General features: G+C 35.4%; 2 protein-coding genes across 2 annotated transcripts; both read left to right on the top strand.

The window, feature by feature from the left end:
- Positions 1-578: 578 nt before the first annotated feature.
- Positions 579-2,974, top strand: LOC107618749 (small ribosomal subunit protein eS8). Its single transcript, XM_016320892.3, has 5 exons — positions 579-643; positions 759-831; positions 1,358-1,688; positions 2,417-2,586; positions 2,682-2,974. Exons 1-5 carry the CDS (start codon positions 640-642, stop codon positions 2,755-2,757), a joined length of 654 nt encoding a protein of 217 aa, XP_016176378.1. The 5' UTR covers positions 579-639; the 3' UTR covers positions 2,758-2,974.
- Positions 2,975-3,799: 825 nt separating this feature from the next.
- On the top strand, positions 3,800-10,650 carry CSLC6 (Cellulose-synthase-like C6). The gene is made up of 5 exons (XM_016320215.3): positions 3,800-5,262; positions 7,451-7,759; positions 8,268-8,558; positions 8,634-8,747; positions 9,382-10,650. The coding sequence occupies exons 1-5, from the start codon at positions 4,498-4,500 to the stop codon at positions 10,015-10,017; spliced, it is 2,115 nt and encodes a 704-aa protein (XP_016175701.1). The 5' UTR covers positions 3,800-4,497; the 3' UTR covers positions 10,018-10,650.
- Positions 10,651-20,320: the final 9,670 nt, after the last annotated feature.

Raw genomic sequence — 20,320 nt, 5'->3', positions numbered from 1 at the left:
AGTTATTATTAAATACATAATATTTAATGTATAAATAATTAACTTTTTTGTCAATTTTGTATTAGCGACTTATTTTCACAAGTAAATCTTCTTTTATACATTCTATTAATTGGGATAAGAGATAAAAATAAGTAGTTAGAGTTTATATTCTATAGTAGAAGACGACTATCATAGTGGAGATAAGAGATTAAAAGGTTATAATAAATAGAAATAAATTATGAATAGTGATGAAATTAAAATTTAAGATAAAAATTGATATTAAATTATAAAATTATCATTTTTCCGTGTATGGCTCGCTATTACAAATTTACAATTGAGTTTTATTTTGGGGGGGGGGTGGGGGGGACAAAGCGTTGTCCGGTTGAGGAAAACCCAACCAAACAAGACCCAGTTACTGATTACAATTAACATTAGGCTCAATTTAGGCCTGTAATCGTAACCCAAAGAGAAAAAAAAATCAGAAACTAGGTCATAAAAAAAGAGAAGCCCATTACCAAAAACAAAAAGAAGCCCTGACCCAAAGAGAAAAGAACACAAGCTCGTATATAACTATATATATATATATAGTGTAAGGCACAATTAGGGTTTAAGGTGGTAGCAGGGAGAGGCCGACTCTGTTGTGGTTTTGGTTCAGCCAAGATGGGTATGATTCAATCAACATTATCGCTCTTCTCCAATTGCCACGCCAATTATGTCATGATTTCACAGAATCCAATTGCAACACCAATTATGTGATGGATTTGTTTGTTGTGTTGCAGGTATTTCCAGGGATTCTATGCACAAGAGGCGCGCCACTGGTGGCAAGAAGAAGGTTTGGAGGAAGAAGAGGAAGTACGATTTCACTCTCTCTTTCGATTCTCCGTGTTTTTCTTCATTTTGTTTTTTTTTGTTTTTCGAAGTGCCTTAGTTTCTCTTAGTTTCAAACCCAAATTTCAACCCTTGTCCTTGATTGGATCTAGTTAGTTTCATTTTTTATTTAGGCTTCTTGGATTAAATTGGGAGATGAAGAACTGACAGTGTTAGCTCATTGGAATGTTGCATAGAAGTTTGATGCAAAATGTAGAACTTGTTTGAAAGTGGCTTATCTGTTATTGCCTGATTTGTGAAAGGATCCAGTTTCTTCTCCTGATATGTGTTATTTAATAATTTCGTTTTATATATTTAGGAAATAGAAAATCATAAGTACAGAAAGTGGAAATGCAATACAATGAGGTTGTTTTATTTTCTATTCCTGTAGTAAAACCTAAATTGAAATGAAATAGTACTATACAACATTTTCTTAATAAACTGGCCTATATATATATATATGTCCTAAATAATTTTTATGAAGCCAAGATACTTTTATGGTTTAACATAGGTATGAGCTTGGGCGCCAGCCAGCCAACACTAAGTTATCGAGCAATAAGACGGTCAGGAGGATTCGTGTTAGAGGTGGCAATGTGAAGTGGAGGGCATTGAGGTTGGATACCGGAAACTATTCATGGGGAAGTGAAGCTGTGACTCGCAAGACTCGTATTCTTGATGTTGTTTACAATGCCTCAAACAATGAGCTCGTGAGAACTCAGACTCTTGTCAAGAGTGCCATTGTTCAGGTTGATGCTGCCCCATTCAAGCAGTGGTACCTTCAGCATTATGGTGTTGATATTGGCAGGAAGAAGAAAACAGCTGCTGCCAAGAAGGATGCTGAGGTGAATGAAGCCTTCTGATCTTTTCTCTTTGTTTTGTTTTAGTATGATAAGCTTTCGTCATGTTTTATCCTGTCTTCATAATCAATGTAAATGATAAGCCTTTTGAAAATAATTAACCAACTTCTAGTTGCTCCTTAAAGAAACAAAAATGGAGATATTATTTTTATTACTCCTGAGAATTTAATTCAAACAATATAGGAAATTAGGGGAAGTGGTATTTCTTTTTTAACAAAATTCTATAAACTAAGCTGTAAGCATAATGATATTTATACAATATTTGTATACTGAAGTCCAATTGATTAGTTTATTTTATCCTTTCGATGTTGAACTTGGGTGTTCTTGCATTTTTTGTCATACAAATAATATTGGTCATTACTCATGAATATCTCAAGATTTTAAGTAACCACTCTCATGCATTTGTTTATGTTTGTTACATCTAACAGTGCCTGAACAGTGTCAATATGATATATTTGTTTTTGTTTGATGCTTTGCATATAATTTATGAAAATCTATTAGTAGCATTTATTTTAAATTTGACTTGTGTTTTTTATTAAATTTTCATTGTGCTTTTCACCCCTTAAAATGTGATTTTCTTATACTCTAATTTTTGCATTTTAGAATTTTGGTTTTCATTTTCCATTAGATCAAATGCACAAAATGCAGCATAAATAAGAATGCTGTGCAGAGGCTGATGTGTTTCTTATTATCCATTGATGTCTAATTTGCAGGAAGGTGAGACCCCCACGGAGGAAGCCAAGAAAAGCAACCATGTGCAGAGAAAAATCGAGAAACGTCAGAAAGATCGTAAGCTTGATCCCCATATTGAAGAGCAGTTTGGTGGTGGGAGATTGCTGGCTTGCATTGCTTCTCGACCTGGTCAATGTGGCAGGGCTGACGGGTAATGCATATAATTATTGCTTGTTTGGGTTGCACTGAATTGGCTAATTTGATTCTTGATCCGTTGCTTGTTTCATTCCTTCTTGAATGCTGCAGCTATATTTTGGAAGGTAAGGAGCTTGAATTTTACATGAAGAAAATCCAGAAGAAGAAGGGAAAGGGTGCTGCCTAATTGTTCTATTCTCATACTTGTATTATGGATTTATTCGTTTTTGTTGGGGATTGGTTCCATTCTTGGTGATTTTTGCACCGTCATCACCTTCTGAATGAAGCCATAACACGTTAGTGTGACTTAACGCGTATTGTTATCTTAGTTTTGTTTTTGATGTTCCTTTTGTTTTTGTTTTTTTTTTCCCTTAAATTATGAGTACTAGTAATTTTCATCAAAATGTTTTGAATTGATAGATAATACTTCGCTTAATTATATTGGCAGATCAAGTTAGAGATGCATAAGGATATAGTAAAAATTGCACTTTTTAAAAACTTTTATCGGTGTCTCTCAATCGCTTGTAATACATCTATTAAATAAGCATTTTTCTTTGTTGTTCCATTCGGTCCAAATGGGGACTAACTGCTAAGAAAATGTGTGCTGTTGACACTTGACACTTGGTGAATATCTCCGACACCCATTCTGGGAATGGAGAGTTTACTACTTATAATCCTCTGATTATGTGGCTTTATCTACTTGATCCATTTTTTAAATTTATTTTCACATATAAACATTTATTTAATTTTGGCTAAACAATTGGAATGGTACCAAAAAATCTGTATCATTGACGAAAATCTTTTTTAAAAAAAAAAAAATTCCAACGACAAATAAATTAAAAAATCACGACAAAAATAATAAAAAATGCCTTTTTGTTTTATAAGTAGAAAACAAAAGTTGTATTTGGCAAATAATTTATGTATTTAATTTGAATTTTTTGGAAATATTTGACTGCGTATTTAGGTGTATACAAAACTCAACAAAATTTAATAACTGGAAATTTTTTTCACTTTTTTATTTTAAAAAATTACAAAAAAATATTTAGAGCAAAATTAAGAAATTTTAAAAATAAAAAATATTTCATTCTTCTAATCATATTAATAAAAAATATTAAATATATTAAAATTTGATGTTTTTAATTATTTTATCACATTTTTAAATTTATTATTGATATTTTTTAAAATTATTTCTTTAATTATATAACTTTTTTTAATACTATTTTAATAATGTCAGTTATTTTCTAATGAAATTGCACACACAATGACAGAGACACAAGTGAGAAAGAGAAACCCCACTGGGCAGTGGATTTTCCCAAGATAAGTTAAGTAAAACACTGATACTGTTCCGAAACTGATATAAAAGGGAAAGAAAGCTCACTAGTAGAAGTAGCAGCAATAGTAGTCTCGCGATCTGAACAGCGACATAAAAACGTGGTTACCCTGGTCTCCCTTAATTGAACTCACATGATTCTGCCATCATTTCAGTTAACAAACACACGAGCCAAATCCAATTCAACTCCTTCTTCACCCACGCGCCCATCTACCACTTCACGCGCCACCGTCCTCCGCTCAATAATAACAGATCTCGTTGCAGCCAACACCCGCGTCGGTGCCATAAGAAAAACAATAAAACAATAAAACAAAAAATGAGCTGAAACAAGATCAAGTGGCTAAAATTTTGGTTCCACATTTTCCAAATATAGTTATACTCTTCTAGCTTTCATTCGCCCTTTGCCTTTGGAATTTGGATCACACTTCACCAAAAAGAAAAAAAAAAAAATAGAACATCAAAACACAGCCCCAAAAAATAAGAGAGAAAAAAGGGGAAGAAACAAAAGATCTCGAGTCTCTTCGTTTTTTTTTCTCACCATTTATTCCTCATTCATTGTTTCTTTTTTTTTTTTTTTCGGTTATTGTTACTCTTCCTATGTCTCGGGCACCAAACTATGAGTTTCAGGAATGGTGGAATAAGCAGAGAGAAAAGAACAACGTAGACCTTTTCCAAGACAAGGAGCACCAAACGGAATCAGCTCCTTTTCTTTCCGTCGACATCCAGGGCGGCGGCGATGTCAAGGGTGGTGGTGGAGGCGGCGGACGCGGCGGAAAAGCTCGTTCCTCCGATCCATTGGTGGAGAAGGACCGGGCACGGAGCGCACGCCAGCTGTCATGGGTTGTGAGGCTGAAATTCCAGCAGGTTGGCGCGTTTCTTGCGTGGATATCGAACGGCGCCGTCCATCTCGTCCGGACAGCCAACCGGCGGATCTCCTCGGCCGGATCGCGGTCCGATTCCTCGTCGCGGCTCTACCGGGCGATCAGGGCGTTCTTAATTGTGGTGATCCTCTTATTAGGGTTTGAATTGTTAGCATATTTTAAAGGATGGCATTTCAGCCCTCCGGTGGTTGGGTCCGCCGAGGTGCTGGGGATGGTGGGAGTTGTTTACGCCAGATGGCTCGAGATTCGGGCCGAGTACCTTGCCCCGCCACTGCAGGGTTTGGCCAATGTGTGCACATTTTTGTTCATTGTGCAGACAGTTGATAGGATTGTGTTGATCTTGGGGTGTTTTTGGATCAAGTTCCGGCGGCTCAAGCCGGTGGCTTCGATTGAGTATGCCAGCATTGGAGAGAATAGGGAGGTGAATGTGGAAGAATATCCTATGGTGTTGATTCAGATTCCCATGTGCAATGAGAGGGAGGTAAGAATGATGTAGGTTCCATTGTCCTTTCGAAACGAATTCTTTTTCTTATGTTTGTCGTTTAGATTTGTTAATGTTGCACTTGTTGATATTTAAAAATGCTGATGCTGGTTTGTTTTATTTGATTGTGATTTGTGCTTATGGTGCCAACTTGGTTTTCTAACTTATTGAGATGCTTAAGTAATGCTTCATTTCCAAATTATAGTTTCTTGTGTTAGTAGGTTGGAGAACATTTGTCTGGAGTAATATGACACATATTTGTTGGCATACTAACATTAACTTGTAATAAGGTTCCGTTGATTGAATGGATGATTAGATAAATGAAACAATCTAGGAGCTATTCTTGTGCACCTTCTTGTGAATTTCATTTGAATTTGTCAATGTGTGTTCAGTCATGGATGGCTCTGTTGCTGGAGCTATAGAATTTATATCAATGATTTAATTATGTCTTTGTATATAATTCTCTCCCATGTAAACCTCATCCGTTGTCTTTTTTGACTCAAATTAATGTTCATTTTTGTTGAAAGGTGCTAGTGTATTCTATGTCTCTTCAAATCCTTAAATTCTACAGAGCAGTACACCAACAAAGGCTCAAATTGAAATAATCCTCACTGGGGTTGTGTTGTTTCTTCATGGGATGTAAATTGTTTTGTAAAATACCATGCATGTTAAATTTTGTTCTTTCATTGGTGAAATGAATGATAAGGGCTCATGAATAGCCTTGTGGTGCTAACCTGCATTTGATTTTAACAGTTTTGTGTAAAACAAAAAATGAGGTGGTTTAGTGATACCACAACGATTCGTTTTTTTGTTTTGGTAAAAAATTCTGATGTGTGGAAATTGAGCAGGGGTAAAAAAAACCACGGGTGAACTGGATTTTACCCTATTTCTAATTTGACAATGAATTTTTAGTTGTTGGTTTATCAGTCTAAAGTCAATGTTTGTTAGGGAACTTGTTGCTTAATGTTGATTTTCTAGACGAATTTGAACTAGAAAAGGTTGACAGTTCGGTGTCAAAGTGTGTGTTTGAGTTCCATAATGGCTGCAAATCTAGAAAAATACGGAAATGTATGTGATTGGCTAGTTTGAGATAGTTACCTAAAACTATGTGCAACATTGTAGAATTAAAGAAAGGATATGATTGTTAGAGATTCTGAAAAGAAACGAATTCTAATGGGGAAGGGTAGGATTTTATATGTAGGGAGTTATTTATAACCAAGTAATTAAGCTTTAACAGGCTGAGTTGGGGCAAACCAAAACTGAGAGGGGGGCTGGGGATTGAATTGAAAAATAGTGGTACTGCTCCAGTACCATGTTGAATTTAGAGGAAAATAAAAGAGAAGGATGTGTAAAGTGGGGTAAAGCACAAAATGATAGCAGAATCGTCTAGTTTCAAAATGTTTTGTGTGCTTGTTGACTCGCCAAAGGTGTTTTAGTTATACGATGAGAAGATCAACATAGGTTCAAATGAGAAACGTGTAATTAATAGTTGTAGAGAAGAGAAGATGGTTGATTTAGAAGTATTTTGGGGAAATTGGATTTCGATGCAGTATGATAGTGTTTGATTTATGTAGACGACCTTCCTTAACTGGATAAAGTTGGGTTGTTTTGCAATGGAGTGCTCTCTTAGCCTAATCATCACAAAATATCTCAAGTTTGATTTATTAGACCTACTAGTTTTAAAATCTAGAGAGTTAACCTTGGCATAATAATAAGATTGTTGTCCTGCAACCTACAAGTTCCCCAAATCAAATGCCAGACGCTCTGCTCGAGGGTAAGACTGTCTATATATACCTTCCTGAGATTCTACTTGGTGACAGCCTCAAGCGTGGTCCTACTCAGGTTTCAGATAATCTTCTTCTTCACATACAACACAAACATACATGGAGGGGAAAAAAAATATTTCTCCTGCATACAAGGCAGATTTGGTTTCATGAACACCTATAACTTCTGAGTTGGCTGGTGTTACCTTTTATGTCTTGATTTGTAATGCAAAGTGAATTAGATAAGATTGTCCTTTCTTTAGATGGCGATTGGCATAGTTACTTTCTTGGAAATGTTTTGATTTTATCAATTGGAGCATGGATGGTGCTGACTTTTCTGTATGAGCTGAGAATCTTATATCTTAATTTATATTACCATACTCTCCTTTTTGGTATCATCATAATTTGTACCTTGTTGACCATAGGTTTACCAGCAATCCATTGGAGCGGTTTGTATCATGGATTGGCCAAAAGAGAGAATGCTTGTACAGGTTCTTGATGATTCCGATGATGTAGACATCCAACAACTCATCAAGGCAGAAGTGCATAAATGGCAACAGAGGGGTGTTCGGATAATATATAGACATCGTCTCATACGTACAGGTTACAAGGCAGGGAATCTTAAATCTGCAATGAGCTGTGATTATGTTAAGGATTATGAGTTTGTAGCGATATTTGATGCTGATTTTCAGCCAACTCCAGATTTCTTATTGAAGACGATACCTTATTTCGAGGTAATTCATGTTTATACATTTAAGGGATAAAGAAAAAATAACAGGAAGAAGAATTATTAACTTCAACTATGAAACGGAGTACACTTTCTTTTGTGGCATCATAAATTTTGGTCCAATTCATCCCAAGTGCAACACATTATGCTGATAGTTGAGTTTTTCTTTTTAAGTATATAAATCTAGGAAGTTAACAATTTACATTAAGAATAAATTTTCTTTTATTATTCAATAAGTGTGATATGCATCTCCTTTTTTTATATCCCCACTTCTAAATTTGGTTTGAATTAACAATTCAGGTCAGGAGATGTCATCACAAATGGCAGTTATTAACAAATCATTTCATTGTATAAAGAAGATATTCCAATGAACTAAATAAATACTGCAAATGTTTTAAATAATTTAAAAGAGGACAAAAAAAAGATTGATTGCTAAATGAAAATTCCTTTTGGTTCCGGTATTGAGTGTGAGTGTCTTTGTAATCTGATTGGTCCTTGTTTTTCTCTCATTGAAGGGAAATGATGATTTGGCATTAGTCCAAGCAAGATGGGCGTTTGTAAACAAGGATGAGAACTTGCTTACAAGATTGCAGAACATAAATTTATCATTCCACTTTGAAGTTGAACAGCAGGTGAATGGCTGGTTCCTAAACTTCTTCGGTTTCAACGGAACCGCAGGTGTCTGGAGAATAAAGGCCCTAGAGGACAGTGGTGGCTGGTTGGAGCGAACAACTGTCGAGGACATGGATATTGCCGTTCGTGCTCATCTGCATGGATGGAAGTTTGTATTTATCAATGACGTTAAGGTGAGCATTATTTCAAATATCGCAGCTTAATCTGAAATATTTTAGTTTTTATATATCTATTTATGGTTCTTGCAGTGCCTTTGCGAGCTTCCAGAGACCTATGAGGCATATAAGAAGCAGCAACACCGATGGCATTCTGGTCCAATGCAATTGTTTCGTCTATGCTTTTTTGACATTCTTCGTTCGAAGGTATTCAATTTTATGTATGTTTTCTTTTAAGAATAATTTGACTTATCTTAAATCGAGGAAACTACTACTCTGTTATTATATAGTGAAAGTAAGAATGGTGTGTATGCTCAAAAGAACCTAAATCTAGTTTAAGACAAACATAGGTAGCAGGCACAAAAATATACAATCATCTATTTCCTCTACATTAAAATATTTACATTTAGAATCAGAATACAAAAGTTGAAAGCTTTTCAGTCATTTAAAGTCAGAATTTGATTTCCAAGTTTCCTGTTTCACTAAGAATTCCTATTCTTGGTGGTTGAGTTGGAAGAATTATTGCTTAAAATAACTTACAAAGATGTTCAATCAGTCACATATTGAAGTTGCCTTTTGTGGTTACCAGGATTAATCAGGATAATTCTAATAGCTCCTTCATTTGAAAATCTTTTCTAAATTTGTGTATAATCTTCATAAACATTATAGATTGAAGGTAGAGAGAATCAAATAATAGATAATTGTTATCAAATATGCTTTTTATTTTTAATGCATGTACTGCTACCTAGTTTATGTCATCCATTTCATTAAAAATAATTGAGTATTTGACTTACAGAAGGATCTAATATTATTGTGCCGATGTAAATTTTATTTTCTCCAGATTAGTTGGGTAAAGAAGGCCAATATGATATTTCTTTTCTTCCTTCTAAGGAAGCTCATTCTTCCATTTTATTCATTCACCCTCTTCTGCTTCATTCTTCCAATGACGATGTTCCTTCCCGAAGCTGAACTACCTGCCTTAGTTGTTTGTTACATTCCTGGCCTCATGTCTGTCCTAAGCATTCTTCCGGCTCCACGCTCATTTCCATTCATTGTACCATACCTTCTGTTTGAGAACACCATGTCAGTGACCAAATTCAATGCCATGGTATCCGGCTTATTTCGCTTTGGAAGTTCTTATGAGTGGGTAGTCACGAAAAAACTAGGAAGGTCATCAGAGACAGATTTGATCGCCTACGAGAAGGAATCTGAACCTCTAATGCAATCTGCCACTCTTCATAGATCATCCTCGGATTCGGGCATCGAAGAACTAAGCAAACTAGATTTGTCTAAGAAAAGTGGAAAGACGAAGAGAAATCTTCTGTTCAGGAAAGAACTTGCTCTCGCATTTATCTTGCTAACTGCTTCGGTTAGAAGCTTATTATCTGCACAAGGAATTCACTTCTACTTCCTATTATTTCAAGGTATAAGCTTCCTGGTTGTTGGTCTCGATTTGATCGGCGAGCAGGTTAGCTGAGCTTCTGTATTTGGAATTTCGGGTGGATGCATAACCTTCTCGGATCCCCATTGATTCAAATTAAAAGGTCAGAATGGCCAAAACCTTAAACCCCATGATCACATTGATTTTGATCCTAAGATGTTTAAATACCATGTGGTTTTTGGTTCCCACTTGAAGCGATTCAGTTGCGGCTTGGCTCCAAAACTTGCAGTTCAGATTGTTTCTTTTTTTTTTTTTTGGTGTAAAGATTTCTTCCCTCTTGTTGTGCCAAGTCATATATTGCCTTCAGCTACCTAGAAAGTTATTTCAAACCATAATAGAAATGGAAACCATGGGAAAACCAAAAAAAGGGGATCACATTTCTGACCTTATAATAGTTGATACAGTTGTTTTGCCTGGTAGAACTTTTAGAAGGCAGAAATTATTAGATTATAGCATTTATTATTCTTTTTTCATATGGACAAACTGTACAATCACCATATAGTAGTATCATTGTGTTGTCGTTTGAATTGGATTTTTTCTAAGTCAGATTTTGGTCCCCTTCGGTTCACATATGTTTTCCTGTGTTCCCATTTTTGTAATTCTTTTGGTAGCTTCATTATTGTAGTTGGATTTGTTATCAATGACACTATTGGCTTTCCTCTTTTTTCACATTAGTTTTATTAATATTGGTTGTGTCCTCACCATAGTGGATTCTGTAATTTTTCAAGATTATGAATATCGTCGTTGATACGTAGAGATAGTTGAGATAAAAACTTGTTTGGTTGTGTAGATAAAGACATATATAATATTTTCTATTTCGAAGATAGAAAAATCTTGTATTTTCCGTAAGAGAGAGAACGTGGGAACCGGAAATATTCACCACATTGCTTTCCCATACTGTATTGGACCACCATCACGAACTGTTTAACTGACGTTGAAGAAGTTTTCATCTTTACTATTTTGTTTCACGTTACAACCATGATACAATGACTCTTGTTCGTCTTTGTCTACATGTCTATTTCTTTCTTAAACACAGTATTCAAGTGCAACTCAAAGGGGAGAATAGGTGCCTTTGGTGAATAAGAGACATGATATCTAAGCAACCCCAACAAATTACTCTGTCTGCTAGCTCTCATGATTACATCGAATTTCATTTATTTGAAGTCCTCTTTTCGGGGATACTAAGGGTATCCATTTGCCAAAAGCCAACAATTAATCTCTAACACCATTGGAGTTCACCTTTCGGTAGTAATAGACTGGCTACGAAACATATCATATTTCTTGTCGAGATTTCTTAAGTTCAAGGTCCATATAGTTTCCTAGTATAGTAAAATAGTAGAGATCTTATTTTAAATTGGTGAATTCTAATACGTCTATGATTATGGTAACTGTGATGATTATGTAAGTATTATTAAAATTAAAATCACACTTTTTTTTCACATTTTAGTAATATTTTTTTAAGGTTTAATTATTCTGTTGGTCCCTATATTTTTGCGAAATTTTTAATTAAGTTCCTATACTTTTTTTTTCTTTTAATTGGATCTCTGTACCAAATTTTTTTTCAATTAAGTCATTCTTGATAGTAATTGGCTTAATTGTATACGGATCCAACTAAAAAAAAAAATTGGTGCAGGAACTCAAATAAAAAAAAGGTGTAAGGACTCAATTAAAAAAAAATTGGTGTAAAGACTCAATTAGAAAAAAAAATATAAGGACCTAATTAAAAATTTTGCAAAACTATAGAGATCAACAAAATAATTAAACCTTTTTTAACAACACTTTTTAAAAGATATTGCTAAATAATAAAAAAAATATTATTTTAATTTTAACAACACCTTTTTAAAATGCCATAGTTATAGTAGTTGTTGTCACCAATAATTTTCTTCTTCATCAGTTGTGAGCTTGGCTACGATGCTATTGCTATGCTAGGGAATCTAGCTTGCAAGTTATATTATTCTGATGATATTTCATATCACAACGGTCATTATTGAATAACAAACTAACATCATATTGCTGGGTCATATTTAATTTCCCAGCAACAGTTATATATATATATATAGACAAATTCTGTGATACTTATAATTTTGGTGTTAAAATTGTTAAATTTGTCTTTTATAATAAGTTTTAAATATTAAAAAATTATTTATTTTTATATTTTTAATTTAAATATTAATTTTTATCTTTATTTAATAAATTAGGCAAATATATATAAACAGCATAACATTCACCTTATTATTATTACTACTACTACTTAGTGTGAAATTGGGAAAATTGGCGAAAAGATGTTTATGATGATGATTTGGACAAACTGAGCATATATAGGGATGACTACTTGTATCCAATATTATGGTAGAATTTTCATTTTTATTTACTCTTAATTTGCCTCTATTTAATTTATGATAGTTCCTAAAATTTACTATATAAACACCAAATTTCATACTAAACAAAGTTCTCAATTTTTTTCAAATTTCTTTTTCTGTTTCTATTTTTTCAAAAAAAATAAATAAATAAAAGAGAACCAAGGTATTCACACACACTCCAATAAAGTACGAATAGATTTTTTATTTATTCAAGGGGTGGTGGTCTACCATGTAGCTTGAAGAATATGATTGGAGGGCTATCAATTTTAAATGAAGAATCATATTTCATTAAAAAGAAATGACAAGATCGCTCGTTATAATATGTTGTTTTAGAATTCTTTACTATTATTATCTAAGAAGTATATTGAAAAACCTTTTTTTTTTCAATAGTTTGTTAGAACTTAATCTAAATGAGACAAAGACAAGAATTGTGATAAACACAAATAATCTTTTTAATACTTTTGAATAAGTTATGTCATAAAAAAATGTTTTTTAAACATTTTTACATAATTTAATAAATATCTTAAATGTTAATCAACCTCAATAATGTGTAGTGGTTTTATAAATATCTCAATACTAGAGCAGGTTTCATAAACCAATATAATTTTGGTTAATGAATTGTTATATATTTAATATTTATTTCATTTTCAACATCACCAATCTAATCACTTTGCATGAGGGTCATCTACAATCTTGTCAAACTGAAGGGGAAAAAGAAGGAAAATATGTGCACAATCATATCTTATTGTGATGTGATTTTTTTTTTCTTCTCCTTTTTCATTGGGGGAAAAATTATTACCGTGTTGAAAATAGGGTAAATTACTTCAATAAACTTAGGGCTGGCAATTCATACCCTACCCGCGGGTACCTAATCCGATCTAACCCGTTCGGGTAGGGTAGGATACGGTTCGGATATGCCTGCGGGTAGGGTAGGGTACGGGTTTAGGGTGTACTCTATCCTACCCTATTCGCACCTCAAATATAACACATATTTTATAAAAATTAGGTATATAGTGAAGGAAGTGAGAGTTAAACCCACAACCTCTCTTATGTAATAACTTACAATAAGTAAACAACCACTAAATTAGTTAGTTAATTTAGTAATTTAGAGCATTAGTTTGTTATTTTTTATGTTATTAATATATATAAAATTTGAAATGATTGAATTTTATATTTACTTTGAAAAAATTTGATATTTCTACGGGTAGGATAGGGTAGTGTAGGGTTTAGAACTTTAGGGTGCGGGTAGGGTTAGGGTTGAGAGATTCTCAACCCGCGGGTAGGGTAGGGTCCAAACCCTATCCTACCCTACCCATTGCCAGCCTTAAATAAACTAAATGGCATTTAATATTATCTGAATGTCCCAAATTCAAAAATACAACGTCAAAGTCCCAAAGTACATTTTTATATAAATCGAATTGAGTCAATTCGATTTAGTGAAACACGTAGTAAATCGAATCCATTGGATTCGAATTAGGTTAAAAACGTTATTGAATGAAAATCAAATCAATCGATTTGATTTGACAGTTTCCTACTAAATCGAAACAAATGGACTCGATTTAAAGATAAACGTAAATCGAAACAAATGGATTCGATTTGTAAATGAACGTAAATCGAATCAATTGAATTCGATTTATCCATGCACGTACGTTATGGTAAATTGACACTTATTGCTTCAATTTACTGTGTTTGTTATTATAGAAATAATTTGAAGACATTTAATTCGATTTACAGAGCACTGAGGTGTATAAAAACGAGCTCATACACGAAATTTTGTAGAAGAGTGAGATTCACAATGGCTAGTGATGAGAGTTTTGTAGCTCTTGTGCACTATAAAGGGTCAATTAAGAAAAAAACGCTATCAGGAATTAAGTTCACTGACAAGGACCCGCTGGGTGTTTTTCTCAAACCTTCGACTAGTTTTGCTGAGTTTAAGAATACTATACTCTAGAGACTAGGACTGCAAGGCGTGAAACGGGTAGAGAAGTTGTTCTATAGAATCCCGATTTCTGTGTTACGCAATGATGTCAAGTATGATTCATTTGTTATTAGCAGTGACGAAGATTTCCAGGTGTTGTTCCATTGTCGCCGTCAGTTTTCCGAGGTGAGGACTCCGGAGCTGTTGGCGAAGCTTGTGGACGTGACATCTAGTTCTGGAGGTTCAAATAGGAATCTCCACTCCACAGGACATCCAGCTTGCTTTAGTGCCATGCCTGTTGGATCTTCGTCAGCAGTGCCGGTGATTGCAACTGAGCCAAATTTAGTAGCTTCACCATCCTTTGCAGTTAATCTAAATCGCAGTTATGATACATTAGTTGGTGAGGCTGGACCGTTGGGGGAGGTTGCTTTCACGACGCCCAGTTCTCCTATGATGGTTGAGATTTTCGGAGAGGTTAGAGCACCCAATGGGGTTGAGGATGCATTGCATGATAATGATGATGATGATGATGATGTGGAGCCTGCCACCATTGCTGATGATAGCAACGATGAGACACCACGGATGACTCCAGCTGTGGGTGGGGGAGCATCTAGTTCAGGTACTAATCAGTACCCCTCGCACTTCTCTGCTCTGGACTTGGATACCATGGCACCTCAGGGGGATCCCAGTGCACCTGTTGGCTTCTGAACTTGGATGGTTCCAGAAGGAGGCTCGTTCAGGTCCACATCAACCCAAGTTTGGGATCCAGGAAGCGGAGACCTGCGTCTGGCCAGCTTATCCTCCTGCATGATTATGTTGATCTTGTCTAGAAAGTGTGACCCTCCAAACTCTGCATCGAGGGCTTCACTACCAAGCAAGTCCGACAACATCTGACATGGGCTAAAGTACGTCTGATGCTTGTGCAGACTATCATCACACGCAGGAACCCCAGCGAAATAGTCTCCAAATTCGCAACCAAGAATATCAGCACCTGCCTCAGGTCCCCCACCCACGCTCCCTCCGTCACCCCCTGAAACCCCTACTCCCCCACCTACGCTGCCTCCGTCAACCCCACCTCCACCTCCCTGACCATTATCGGATCCGCCGTCATCCCCGTCACCACCTCCACCTCAACCGTCGTCCCCCCTCCCACTGCTCTCATCATCCCCTCCTCCACCGCCACGTCGGGCTCAGCCTCGGCCACGACCTTTGCCTCCACGCAGGCCACGACCCCTCCTACCTCGCCTACCACGACCCCTCTCCTCCATCACATCAATGGCCTCCTCCAGTTAAACTCACTCACGCTGGCTAGGTCGTGTCCCAACACGCTGCCTCCGAGCAACCCTACGATTGTCTGGAACATCAGGCAGCTGGTCCATGTCTGGGACTCGTCTGGGACCTCACTCTATCGCCTAAGCTGGTATCGCATCTGCCCTAGGGTCACCTAGGATGAGCTCAAGCAATAAGAACCTCCTGCCGTGCTGATACCACCAATCAAGGTACTCATGAGAAGGTCTTGGATCCGCGACAACGTCAAACTGTAGCACGTGATGTGCCTTGTTGGCCCAATGAATGTGCAAACTCTGTAGTGTCAATGAAAACCAACGATCTCTGCCCCTCCCATTCTTTGACATCAGGAAATCTATGTTCAGGGCAGCACGAGGCCTACCCTGAACCCCACCAAACTGAGGAAGCACCCGATCTACTGGATGCCACTCAATGACAGTGAAATAGATCAACACTGTCGCAGCCCTCCACAACATAGTTATCAAAATCGAACCGGTGATCGAACCGATCAGGCTACTGAGTTATTGGGTTACTAGTTCAACCGGTGGGTTACTGTCGAACCGATTAACCCGGTCACTAGTCAGGCTACTGGGACACTGGATCATTGCTCACATACAGTTGTTTTCATGTGAAGTTGATATTTAACAACCGTTAGATGATTTGACAAGTTTGACTAAATTATCATCTAACGATTTTCAATTATTAACTTCATATGAAGACAAATGTATGTGAGTCTTTACCTATTATTATATACTACAAGTATTTATTGAAAAAATAATATTAATAGATATCGTATAATCATGAAAAAATAAATAAATTGTGATTAATAAAATTTTTTTGTTTATATTTTTAATTTGTATTAAATATAAAATTATAGTTAAATAAAATATAATTGATTTAAAAATGAGTGACTTTAAAATTAAAATAAATTGAATATAAGTAAAATAAAACATCCTATATGTATTATAATTTGTGCTTATATTAGTAAGAAGCATTGCAGCTTGGTGATCCTATCAGCTTTGTTACTTCCTTCAGGTAAGGGGTTCGAACCCTACGACCAAGCAGTTTGGTCAGACCGATCTTCACCGGATTTGACCGGTTTTTCTGGTTCACTACAGGTTTGACCGGTTCGTATTGGTTCTCTACCTTAAGCGGTTAGAATCTTGGACCGGACCGGTGTTGAGTCCGGTTCACTGGATTTTTGGTCGAACCCGCCGGTCTGGTCCGATTTTAATAACTATGCTTCACAGTGCCATATGGCGTGGCTCCAATATCTCGGGGTGTACCACCTGCACGACCTCCGCCAGGCTATATGGCATCCACAGAAACTACGCATACAAGTACTTATTGTTAGTCACCATAAATTGTATAAGATGCAAATACAACATGTTTACATGAAAATACTCACATCCCCGGGCTGGAGTAAATCAATCCTCAGTTTCCAATTCGCAACACAAGGCCCTTTGTCGCTCAAGCTCGGCTGATATCCTGACCATTTGATAACCACAACATTTAGTTAACAATAAAGTGAACTACTAAAAAATGGAAAAGAGTTTGCATAACTAAAGGGAGACTACCTCGATGCCAACGGCCAATGAAAAACATCAAATCCGTCCGGCCGGAAACCAGGGAACCTCCAGAAGATCTATGACTGGAGGAGCTACAGTGGACCAGCCAACTTGACGACATTTCTGTTCGCAACACGGCACATGCACCTGTATAGCCATGACAGTGCAGCAGACTCCCAACTGTATTGACCCATGTCCTCTAGCCTGGCGACGTACGGTAGCCATCGGATGTAGAGGTGGGTACCTGACTTGTCCCCAAACAGCTGCGTCGATAGGAGCATCATGATATACGCACGGGCATACCTCCTAATCGTCTCCTTATCTGTCCCATGCGGAAGCTCACTAAACGTCTCCTGAAATCATATGCACTTCACTGTGAACTTGTCAATGCAGTTCGCAGGAGGCAATACTCCCAGCAGCTCCTCAAACCACACCCATGATTCCCGGCCACCCGCTATATATCATGGAAACTCTGTTAAACACCCGCTAACATACTGACCATCGATCGGGAGACCGAGGTGGTACGCTACATCCTAGAGGGTTATCGTGCACTCTCCAAACGGCATGTGGAAGGTATGCGTCTCAGGCCGCCGTCTCTTTACAAAGGTGCTGACCAACGGCTCGTCCAATCGAAACCAACTCTCGTTCAGTCTTGCAAGATGGTACAGACCAGTCATCTGCAAGTACGGAACGATCCTATCATCCAACATCATACTGTGTTGCCGTCTCATGCTGCTGATATATCGATGGGGCTGCATAAGGATAGAAAATTCCTTCTCACATTCATCACCAAAAAACTGTTCGATACATAAAAATCTCTAGCTACCGTAGACATTGCATGCCGATACTTTAAAAACATGTTTACAATAAATCCCTACCAATCTTTCATAGATAAAAATACTAATCACTGCATTACTCATGATCCAATTCTTCAAGGTAAAAAAAAATTAATATGGCATACAGTCCTCCACAAGTACACAACAACTGCATAAAATCTGTTATTTTTATTAACACACTCAAAAAATCTATAGTTAATCCTGTTCATAAATCTACAGCTAACCCTATTCTATAGTTAATAACTTACTAATTCTACCATGAACTAAATTCAAATATCTGTTTTTTGTTTTATTTTAAAAATTCCAAACTAACAGTTCTAACCAACCACTAATTTATTTTTTAAAAAAATTAAAAATTAAAAATCACCAACCTCGAGGTGGACGGCACCAGCAATATGCGCGACTCCATCTAGTTGATACAAACAATTCGGATCGTCCTCCATCTGTGCAGATTCGGTTGTTTCCGGGTTGCTTTCAAAGATTTTCCGATTTGGGTAGTGGGGTTGGGGTGGGGTATGTGGTTTCCTAGTTCGAATGAAGTGAATTCGATTTGTTTATATAGCAAAGATCCATGCAAATCGAATCAATTAGATTCGAATTATGCTCCACGTTACACACATGTAAATCAAAACAATGAGGTTTGATTTACAAAACCATCAAATTGAATCCAATGGTTTCGAATTACCTTGGACTTCTAATCCGTTGGCTAAATCGAATCTTCTTAGTTTGATTTACATCTATTTATAAATCGAATTCATTAAATTCGATTTATTAACATTTTATCTATGAGCGTAATTCGAATCGAATTGATTCGATTTTTATTCAATAATATTTTTAACCTAATTCGAATTCGATTTATTACGTGTTCTACTATATCAAATTGACTCAATTCGATTTATATAGAAATGTACTTTGAGACTTTGACATTGTAATTTTGGATTTGGAACATTTAGATAATATTGAGTGCCATTTGGTTATTGTAGTAATTTGCCCTTGAAAATGAGGGCAACTGGCAAAAATACAAACACCTAAGAAGCACCAAGATTTGGTTGACACATTATAAAAAGAGGATAATAGAGGTCATTTTTACATATGGGTTAATGTAATAGGGTCATTTATGCAGTTGTAACAGTGCAACTTCAATGAATGACACCAAGTACTCTTAAGAGTTCATCCATCATGTCACTAAAAGAGATGACGCAAAGTTAGTTGCTTCATTACATCTCAAGTTGCAACTTCATTACTTCACCACCAAGTTCCACATGTTCTGCTGCGTCTTTTGGTATAAATTTTTAAGGAAAAGTATAAGGTACCAATATATTATCTGTCAACTTATTGTCAATAATAATTAATTATTATATTTTAAACACATATATAAAGAGACACATCCAGAAAATATATTTATAAAGATACTTCTATTAAACACAGCCATAAAAAAGACATTTTTATTAGACACATCCACAAAGATATTTCTATTAAATACAGTTATAAATAAGAGTTGGTAGAAGTTGACAGAAATACTGTTGGTAACTTAGCGGGATTAAATTTTTAATTTGTAAATATTAATTATTATAAAATTATTTTTTTATTTTATTTTTTAAAAAAATTAAAATAAAAAATAATTTTAAAAAATTAACTAATATTTATTAAAAAAAATAGACTAAATTGTTCTATTTTAGGTAAAATTTAAATAAATCGTATCAAATTTTATCAATTGTCATTTATTTAAAAAGCTAAAGTTATAGTTCGTGCATAATTACGTTTTGGATGTTTATGTATTATTGTTGGATCATTTTTTTAAGTTCCAATTTTGAGGACGAAATTTAAATATTCAGATATTAGAGTTTAGAGAGTTAATACTCAAATCGACTTTTGAAATTTGATTTAAATTTTAAATTAATTCCTGAAATTTTAATTGTCTCAATTTGACTCTCAAATTTTTACTTTGTAACTCACATTAGCTCTCAAATAATTTTCTTTAACGTCGTATTGACATAAACAAGCAGTACCACGTGTCAAAATAACATTCGACCATGTGGAATGAAAGGATAATGTGTCTATTAGTGACATATATCATGCTAATATGGACTATAATGCCACGTATCGGTTATGTGTTACGCATGATAATATGATTTGTCCACATGCTATTGATATGTTATCGTCCTTTTAAATTATTCAAATTAGTTCCTGAATTTTCACTTATAACTCATTTTAATCTTTAAAATAATTTCTCTCATTTTAATTTCATAAATTCAAAATTATTTATATTGTTTGAAATCATTACTTTTTTTTAATTTTTGCATATTGCAAAAATACAAAACTTCTTTAAAATATTTTTTAATTTTTTATTTTAATCATATATTTTTATAA

The sequence above is a fragment of the Arachis ipaensis genome, chromosome B9 (genome assembly GCF_059453495.1).
Source record: "Arachis ipaensis isolate K30076 ecotype BB chromosome B9, ASM5945349v1, whole genome shotgun sequence".
In the NCBI taxonomy this organism is placed as follows: domain Eukaryota; kingdom Viridiplantae; phylum Streptophyta; class Magnoliopsida; order Fabales; family Fabaceae; genus Arachis; species Arachis ipaensis.
The sequence above is the reverse complement of the archived record's forward strand: the minus strand, read 5'-3'. Positions and strand labels throughout refer to the sequence as shown.

Bases quoted from the DNA above. Each gene is read 5' to 3' on its own strand.
- LOC107618749 (XM_016320892.3), top strand. The intron at 1,689-2,416 runs GTGAATGAAGCC...TCTAATTTGCAG, and splicing joins CTGCCAAGAAGGATGCTGAG to GAAGGTGAGACCCCCACGGA. The intron at 2,587-2,681 runs GTAATGCATATA...TGAATGCTGCAG, and splicing joins CAATGTGGCAGGGCTGACGG to CTATATTTTGGAAGGTAAGG.
- CSLC6 (XM_016320215.3), top strand. From the start codon at position 4,498: ATGTCTCGGGCACCAAACTATGAGTTTCAGGAATGGTGGAATAAGCAG. The intron at 8,559-8,633 runs GTGAGCATTATT...TGGTTCTTGCAG, and splicing joins TATTTATCAATGACGTTAAG to TGCCTTTGCGAGCTTCCAGA. The intron at 8,748-9,381 runs GTATTCAATTTT...TATTTTCTCCAG, and splicing joins TTGACATTCTTCGTTCGAAG to ATTAGTTGGGTAAAGAAGGC.